This window comes from Perkinsus marinus (assembly GCF_000006405.1).
Source record: "Perkinsus marinus ATCC 50983 genomic scaffold scf_1104296964066, whole genome shotgun sequence".
Taxonomy (NCBI): Eukaryota; Perkinsozoa; order Perkinsida; family Perkinsidae; genus Perkinsus; species Perkinsus marinus.
In genome coordinates this window covers 126,432-134,993 of record NW_003204833.1, presented here as the reverse complement: position 1 = coordinate 134,993, position 8,562 = coordinate 126,432, and the positions used below count along the sequence as shown (strand labels likewise).

General features: G+C 49.3%; 6 protein-coding genes across 6 annotated transcripts in view; 5 read left to right on the top strand and 1 right to left on the bottom strand.

Annotated features, from left to right (window-relative positions):
• Nucleotides 1–1,139: 1,139 nt before the first annotated feature.
• On the top strand, nucleotides 1,140–1,821 carry Pmar_PMAR026039 (hypothetical protein; the record flags this gene model as incomplete). Its single annotated transcript, XM_002771018.1, has 2 exons — nucleotides 1,140–1,152; nucleotides 1,235–1,821. The coding sequence occupies 2 exons, from the start codon at nucleotides 1,140–1,142 to the stop codon at nucleotides 1,819–1,821; spliced, it is 600 nt and encodes a 199-aa protein (XP_002771064.1).
• Nucleotides 1,822–2,940: 1,119 nt separating this feature from the next.
• Pmar_PMAR026038 (hypothetical protein) lies at nucleotides 2,941–3,206 on the top strand (the record flags this gene model as incomplete). Its single annotated transcript, XM_002771017.1, has 1 exon — nucleotides 2,941–3,206. A coding segment is annotated over one exon (266 nt), but the record flags the coding sequence as incomplete, so codon positions are not given.
• Nucleotides 3,207–3,276: 70 nt separating this feature from the next.
• On the top strand, nucleotides 3,277–3,672 carry Pmar_PMAR026037 (hypothetical protein; the record flags this gene model as incomplete). Its single annotated transcript, XM_002771016.1, has 1 exon — nucleotides 3,277–3,672. One exon carries the CDS (start codon nucleotides 3,277–3,279, stop codon nucleotides 3,670–3,672), a length of 396 nt encoding a protein of 131 aa, XP_002771062.1.
• An 850-nt stretch (nucleotides 3,673–4,522) lies between these two features.
• Nucleotides 4,523–4,945, bottom strand: Pmar_PMAR026036 (hypothetical protein; the record flags this gene model as incomplete). Its single annotated transcript, XM_002771015.1, has 2 exons — nucleotides 4,523–4,634; nucleotides 4,722–4,945. 2 exons carry the CDS (start codon nucleotides 4,943–4,945, stop codon nucleotides 4,523–4,525), a joined length of 336 nt encoding a protein of 111 aa, XP_002771061.1.
• Nucleotides 4,946–5,396: 451 nt separating this feature from the next.
• Pmar_PMAR026035 (hypothetical protein) lies at nucleotides 5,397–6,586 on the top strand (the record flags this gene model as incomplete). Its single annotated transcript, XM_002771014.1, has 4 exons — nucleotides 5,397–5,555; nucleotides 5,728–5,826; nucleotides 6,363–6,410; nucleotides 6,461–6,586. 4 exons carry the CDS (start codon nucleotides 5,397–5,399, stop codon nucleotides 6,584–6,586), a joined length of 432 nt encoding a protein of 143 aa, XP_002771060.1.
• Nucleotides 6,587–8,540: 1,954 nt separating this feature from the next.
• Pmar_PMAR026034 (SNARE protein, putative) overlaps nucleotides 8,541–8,562 on the top strand; it is a gene marked incomplete at both ends in the record, with an annotated part of 802 nt that continues 780 nt past the window's right edge. The window contains one exon of the mRNA XM_002771013.1: nucleotides 8,541–8,562. Coding sequence (XP_002771059.1) covers nucleotides 8,541–8,562 — 22 coding nt within the window.

Here is an 8,562-nt window from a genome sequence, read left to right as displayed (position 1 = left end):
TATTTCTGATGTTAATGACTCCAAATTAGCTACTACAGATCTAGGCGTTACAATGATTACAATGTATTTTATATTTTGATATCTCTTATCTATGATCCCCTTATATTTATTTCACTTATTTTCAAATTCCTTTCATTATGTTAAATTAACAGTTAGTTATGTAAATTAGACATTAACATTGTTAATGTCTAATTGAGTAGCTCCTACCTCTACTACATAAATTTGGTCTTGATGTCTACATACAATATCTGCGAAGCAGTGCTACTGCAGTTTTCGGAAACACATTGCCTGCTCTGAAGCTGCAATTGTCTCCATAAGTACTGTCAAGTTGTAGATCTCAACAATCGGTAGCGTTCGTAGGCTAACAGACTCAGGAGATTTGAAACGAAGCTTACGCGAAGCACCGCAGAGTGCATGTACTGCCCACATAAAGCGCGGAAGGACGATTTCCGTCTCTACGATCACTTCGGTCGCCACCACCCGGAGCAACCGGAAGCATACAAGCCCAAGAAAGGTCAAAGCTCTCTATTAGACTTCTTTGCCCCGACAGGGAGCGGTGATAGGGGCGCTCGGTCAGCCGGGGTTCCAAGCGCTCCCAGCGGACATGCTAGCTCAGAGTCATCCGGAAATAACAGTGGTATTCCGATCAAAACCATGGGGAGTAAATTGAAGCCGCCTGTACACAGGAGATTGGGAGAGAGGGGCAATTGGATACAGCATCATTCGAGTTTAATTGTCAAGACAAAAGCCTGAATCGAACTTGGGTGTTCAGAGTAGAAGCACAGTGCTCTATCAGCACACCAGATCGAGCTACGAATGATGAATAACCCAATTGCCCAGGCCCGCATAACCGAGAAATGGTGCGATGGTTTCCAACGCGACATAACCGGATGCTGGGCCTCTCCTGTACGGGCGGGTTGGGATGGGAAGTAAAAATTGAGAGAACGTTACTCTCAACTACCAAAGAACATGAGTTCTGCGTTCATAACTCATCTTAGTTCCTATCCTGATGAATCACGCGGTTCCATGAACCCATAACACAAAACCAAGTTGCGCTCGCCAGAAACGCAAATATCATCTCCTGTGCGTGGCTATTTCACCCTCCGTACCCAAATGGTACTCCTCAGGATCGCTGTGCCATGGATGCTGAGGGTAGGTCAACGGCTTATATGTTTTAAGACTTATCATAGTATGATTATCATGCACGATGTATAGCGCGTCAACTACATTTCAGGCCATTTGGGAAGTCCCGAACCATCCGCTGCATCCATCGAGTGCCCAGCAGCACCACAGCCGAATCAGACAGCATCTCCGCAGCCCGTCGCTCCTGTTGTCGATGTTACGAGAGGTGGATTGGCTACAATTGTAAGGGATCAAAGCGAAAAGCTGGATGAGATCAAAGCTCTACTTAACCAACACCTGGCTAACGACGCCCGCTACCAACGTGAACTCGACTTCCGCCTCAGAATCGCTAACATCGGCCCCTATAAATTGGACGATGACTTGCGGACGGTCCGATGCACGGTATGCGATACCCACAAATGGTCTATTCCGAGGAATGAGCGTCCTGGCTTCTTCGATAGATTAGGCGTATTCAGTGTCGGAGATCCGATACCCTCTGCAGAAAGGCAACGTGATCTGATCGCTTCCCTCAAGGACCATCTCAAAGTACCGACTCACAATAGATGCATCAGTATTGGCGAGACGGGCAAAACGCGTACGCGACGGAGCGAGGCTCTGGCGGTGGCTCGCCCTGCTTATTTCAATGTTGTCGGAGGTCACAGCCACAGAGAGTCTGAGAGATTGCTGGCCTTGCTGTGAGACCGAATCCGGTCTCACAGCTACGCTTCTGGAGTCTCTTATATCCTTCGGGTTCACGGGAGAATCTCTCCGGGACAACCTCGTGACTTTGGCCACGGATAGAGATTAGCATGCGGTGAAAGTTGGCGCAAGATCAGCAGCGACCCTTGGCTGCGAGGATGATCAGATTTTCCATTCATGGTGCATAGCACATCGAATTGAGCTTGCCGTCGACGATTCGCATGAGGGCGTCACTGATATGCGCAGCATCCTACATCCAGCGATGCCTTCGAGGCACGGCAATGCCTATAAGAACCTCGAGGCACAAGCTGAAGAGCTAGAACTTCCGTTTGTAGTGCCCTTATCCTTTTCATCGACCAGATGGGCGTCAAGCGAGTGCCACGTCTATCGCAGCTTCATCATCAACTATCGTACCATATGTGAGCTAGGTGAGCGAGTCCTGTAACTTCTGTGGAAACTGCATGGGAGCTGTCTGACAGCGGTTGTCATGTGTGACAAACGCGTAATCGCAACTCACAGTGAGTTTCGATTACACGTTTGTCGCACGCATGAGTTACGCTCAGTTGTCAGGTACATTCCCTCAGGTCAAGAAAATAGACTGGGTGCTCAAGTTGAACTTGACAAGTTCGCCGTCAACCATGACGCTCTCAACAAAACAGCCTCAGCATCTTGCACGTCTCAACTTGAGACTCTCAAGCTGTCAACCGTCGGCCCTGGCAGGTGCTCACATCGGTGCATCATCTCCGTGACGAAGTTATTATTGCAATCAGCTGAGCTGGGAAAGTTGGATGATGCAATTGTTGATTCTGGGGATCAGAGGACTGAAGTTCAGCCGCTGAACATATCTGGTTTGTCGATCGGGATAAGTTCAAGATAGACTCATATCCTACGCTCGCTGGCATTGACTTCGTCGGTAGGTCTTGGAAAACCGTGAAACTCGACCCTATATCACCGTGGTTATTCAGGATAGCCATTGGGTTCTGCGTAAGCTGGAATGACCAACTGATCGCAGCGCTGGGGAAGCCGCTCTTTGTACGCCTACAGGCTGTAGGCGTACGAAGAGCGCTAGGCTGCACCGGCATGGCCTTGGACGGGCTCGTATCCGATCCTCACTTCTAGGTGAGCTGCTTGGGATTGATTTGCTGGCCAGCCTGGTCTACACTTCGGCCTCCACTGAATCTCTCAAGCTGAGCCCATGGAGTGCCGAAGTTGACACTGCCTTGCAGAGCGTCGGTAACCCTCGCAGTGATGTCCTTGCTGATTCCTTACCGACACCTAAGTACATCCTGATGATTATATGTGCGGCAACCTATAGCCTAAAGGCTATAGGATATGGACTCGTACTCTCTGTAACCAGTCTTCGGCCGAAGTTGCGACGGTCCTCGGTGAGCTCTCGGATTTCGCCCAGTCTGCCTGGTTGACGGTGGGATGTTTGCCAATTTGCTTGTACGTGGGATGTTTGTGGCAAGTCCCCACCAGCAGCGTGGCCAGAGGCATTCAGCTGCTGATGTTGCCTCCATTCTCGCCCAATTTGGCCTTCTACGAACGCTGCCACAAGGAGTATCAGAATGGGTTGAGACTCTCAACTTGAGAGCCATGCTGCTGGAGACCAACTCACCGGCTTTCTACTGGTGGAAGTTTTACAGCCTGGTCACCCACGCTTACAACAACTCCCCATTACCTGGCTCCTCTTTAGCTGCTGCTGCTGTCACCCCTAATGACTTGTATCTTGCCAAGGGATCTACAACGTTGCTACCCGGTGGAGCTGCTGATCTCCCTTTATCGCCCGCTGCCGAGCACTTTATTGAGGCATTTGAAGCTATTCCCCCCTCCGAGCTGGCCTCTAACTAAGAGGCTCTAAGGTAAACAACAACGTAGCTCAAGTTCCTGCAACTGTACGAGAGTCTCTTGGAATAAGCTTAAAACTGTATCAAGCCAATTGGGAACTTAGGCGAGTAGCATCGCGCAGGTCATGGGTTCTCTCTTCGGTTGGTCGGCGTGTCGGCCCTATTGAGCTCGGTTCCTGGGTCTAAGTTTGGCGGCCAGCCCACTTTAAGACTGCCACTAATTGGATGGGTGACCCATCATGGGTCCGGCCCGTGTTATAGTGTATGTCCTGTTGACACCTATCTAGTTTATTGGTTGGGATCGAGAGATGATGGTGCCGATGGAAGATCGTCTACGGAGTCTGGTTACAACCTGATGCCTATTCGGCAGGCTACTATACTCGCAAATCTTGACGATCGCTACACCTAAATCATCTTCAGAGCAAGATGCCGTGCAACGTGCACTTTCGGCCCGTCAGCAGATCGTACGTCAACCAGCACTACCTACTCCACGAGACATCTTTAATGCTGCTGCCCCCAACAGTCTATTGCATCAGACTGCTAGCGGATGAAGACGAATTATGATGAAAATTGTATTATGTTCTGAACTCTGAACCATGGGAGCGCATGGAGTGAAGCCAGTGGTGTAGGATGATTCGACTAGGATCAGCTATCTGCGAGAACAGGGTCTGCACTAGCCCGATAGAGAAGTGGTCGATTGCAGAATCTGGGGTCCCGGACACCGAGTCCGTGAACTCAGAATCCCATACTTCGGGAAGTTCTGCCACAGTTCATGCTGAATCGGTCACTGACAAAATTTCAATTGCGCGCATCCCGACCTCGAAGTCCCCGAGCATGGAGAGCGGTAGCATGAATCAGAATAGATCGGGAGGGATGTCGAACATAACGTTATCCCCTTCGTCGGTTTCGTCATCGGTTTGCTGGTCAGTGGCAGAATCAGCATCCGATTTATCCTCTGCGCACACTCTAAGAGGCGACGATATCTTCCCTCAGGGTGAAGTCACAATCACCCGCATGTTCTCAAGTCTTAAAACTATACAATGATTGTACTACAATCGAGTTTCATCATGCCGTGTGGTGTTTTGCGTTGTCTCTGAGGGAGGGCGTAAGTTCCGGGTGATCACCCTTGGGGAACGAGTACCACAAACTTTGTGGCACAAAGAATCGAAGAAAACAAGAAAAGCGCTCTTTCGTACTGAGATGATCTCAGTGAGATCGACACGTTGCGAGCTCTTCGTCATCCTAACGTCATCCGCAAGGTCGACGTTGTGGATCATCCAGAGTATATCTGCTTCGTGATGAAGCTGGCAAGCGGAGGAGAGTTGCGACGGTTCGTTGAAAGGCACGGCCTTCTTGATGACTCATCAATGATGAGAACAGTAGACAACAAACGTTACACTTCCGAAGGTTATTGGCATCTCACTCAGTCTCCCGGCACATATTCAATCAAATAGCAAAAGCAGTTCATTATTGTCATTCGAAGCGGGTCGTCCATAGAGACCTCAAGCTTGAGAACATCCTCATGGATGAGCACAGCTGCTGCAAGATAGTCGACTTCAGCCTAGCCGTAAGCTTTCAGCCCGAGCCACGCTGATGCAACAGTAGCTCTAGAACTTCGCTGTGATGATCACAGTGTGATCCCCGAGATAATGGTCACAGATGCTGGCACTGACTCAGTGCCACTGAGGCGTATTTGGCGCCTGAGGTCTATTGGGGTGAGCATATGCTATGACCGAGCTCCTGGTCTCGTTCTTCCTAGGGGAGAGTGTGGGAAACGACCCCTTCAAGATCGACGTGTGGTCCCTTGGCGTCATCCTTTATGCCCTGACTCACGGCAAGCTACCATTCGAACGCCCTGCGAAGGAGGTCTGCGAGAGACTCGAGCGAGTAAGTCGACCAGAGAGAGGTCCCGGCTGCTGGCATTTTCTTTCGCGTTGAGTCCACCTCCGTCTCGTTTGGGTATCGATCGGCCACGCTCTCTCCCTGTATGGACTCATCTGGCTCTGCTGCAGCTGTTTGCTACAGGAGTTCTAGACGTATCTTTCTCTTTCTTCTCGAGGTGGGCCCTGATTTCAAGGCCGATGCAAGTCCACCACTGCGAAGCCTCATCAGGAGGATGCTCACGCCTAAGGTTAGAAAGAGATGCTCGATGGATGATGTAGGCTTTATATTTTTCGAATCTCGATGTCATGTCCTGCCTCATGCCGCTTCCGTTTTGATATTTCCTAGATCAAGATCTGGCTATTGCTCAGATTACAACAGACCCGTGGCTGAGCCGAGGACGTTACGTTCGCTGCACTCTAGTTCCGCGTGGGTATCAGCTGATCTTCTCATGATAGGTTGACACACAATGGTTTCTCATTTCTTCAGAAATGCCTGATGCTCGCGTGGTGATCCAAGAGATGAATTCAGGAAAGTTAGAGAAGCCGCTCCTGAATGACCATAGTTCATAGCCGTCTTCATCCTTGGTGACTTGTCGAGTTTTGCAAACATCTGAGGTTCGCTCGGCCACTAGAGGTATACTCAACCCAACAGTACACACGTCTTGTCTACAACAGCAAGGAAGGGCAGCTGCTGGTGCTGCCCTGCATGGGCTCTGTCATTCCGCACATCGGACGTTTGTCGTATCAGCATCGGGGCCTTAGCGATTCCGGAATCCTCCCTGTCACTAGTGAATAACTATTAGTATTTCAGAACCAGACCTTCCTTCATGAACAAGAGACAGCCGTCTCTCATCCAGGGGTCAGTCGAGGAGACTTCAGATTTCTTGTCCTTGCTGATCATTCCCTTAGTGGCGACCAAAGAGCACTTCCGGGTGGACTGAGGCTACGGTTACCACTTTCCGTCACAACCGTCCGTCCCGAATCTTCCACATCACTCTGCAGGTTGGGGGGAAACGGTTGGGGGGTCTTCCTTAATCATATCTGTTGATTCACGACGATCGAACTTCTCCAAAGCCAGCTGTATTTCAGCATTGATAAGTGAACTCATCCGTGTGATGAAGCTAGAGCCAACCTCAAGTGCTTCTGCCTCTGCGTCTGTCACCAACTCCTTCGTATTGGCACAGGTCATTCGCTGGTCTCTGGTTTGTTCACACTCCGTTACACTGTATGAATAATTTCGAACTTCATCGTCTGCGGTGACCACTACGCCGTCTGAGTTTCTGCTGCTCCCATACGTCGACCCTGACTGAGATTCCTCACTCACAGCCAGAGAGCTGTCTGCTTCCGCCCGAACGGACTGTGGGTCTCCACTCGGAGCACTGGGCAAATAATCGACAGTTTCAATTGTCTTCTGCACGATCTCGCCGAAAACTGGTCTCACATGTTCGAGTCGGTTCCCCTCGTCTTGCGAAGATGTGCTCATGCCAGGCTCCATCATAACTAAGTTAACTCCATGATTCTGTGTGTGGTCATTCTTGCCCAGGATTTGTCCCCCCGTGTCCCCGTCAACGGAAAACTCAACGGGGCAGCGGTAGAGAGGGGGGAGACAACGGGGCTCAGAGGTAAAGTCTCAACGGGGAGCTCGGCCGATCGAGTCTTGAATGTTTTTTAATCGTTGATTGATTCCAGTTGAACCAAGGCTCCCGGAAGGGAGGTCCGTTGCACGGTACAGGCCGACGACGACCACGGGTTGATGGTCATGCCTTGCTCATGAGGCTGATTTTTCGGGTGATTCCATTGAATCTGAGTATTTTCGAGAATCAGGGAATCAGAGCTTGAATCAGACATTTCCCGTTACGTTACAGCAATGATAAAATTTCGGAAGAAGATCTTTCGTCGCACTTGTACACATCCGTACTTCAAGCTTTTCAATATGTTCACTCGGAATCAACTAACTCTGGGTTTCTAACTCAGAAGTGCTAAGAGGAAGCTCAGCGCTAGAGCTTCCTTCTAGAGCTTCCTTTGATAACCGGTAGCGTGATCGGGTGTCGTTATCGAACAATCCCTCAAGAAGATCGACGAAGGGCATTTATTGTTTTTATAAACAATTAATTGAATTAAGGAATGCGTAGTTCATTAGTGCTATACCTCCATACACCGTATCCTATGACATTAATTGTTTCATATGACCTCATAGTTGAACTGGTTAAGGTGATAATCTCATGTGCTCGAAGCCGGGGTTCTAATCCCGGGCAGTGTCATACTAATATCCTGTATGTACTACGTGCGCTATACCTCCTTGCAGCGTCTTGTATCATATAATTTCACAGCTCAACTGGTTAAGGATATGTTTTCAATTGGTCGAAGCCCCGGTACGGTCATTCTAAGAACCTACTCGGCGAGTAGTACTCGCAAGGAACTGAGAAGGTCTACCGTGGCGCGCGCTGGCGTCGTGAATCAAGGTCGAGAATCAGAATCAAGGTTTGGTACCGGGGGTCCGGACCCCCGGTACAGAATCAAGATTAATCCCCGTGTTAAACTGTGAGCTTGTGCATCATGAGTATGATCCCGGATCATGCTCAAGGTGAGATTGCGATCTTGAATCTGAGCAGCTTTGAGGTTGAGTAAAAGAATCTCGACTCCTGAGAATTAATCTCGAATCACGAGTGAAAATCCCAACTCTGAGTATTTAATCTCGAGTTGATGAAATACTCTGACTCAGTACCAAAAACTCTGAATCAGCCATTGAGTATAGATTTGAATCTTGAATCGTGATTGAGGATCAGGAATCGGATTCAGCGGCTGATTAAAATCAAGGATCAAGGATCTTGCTCATGATTACGTAATCTGACTCTGTCTCAAGTACTCATACTCAGAAATCTCGACTCTTTCTCCTGAGCTAAGAATCTGAATCAGTTCTCTCGAATCAAGGTGTGACTTGAATCATGAATCAGGATCAGAGCGTGAGTTGAATCATGGACTCAGATTCATGAATCAGGATCCGCATACGG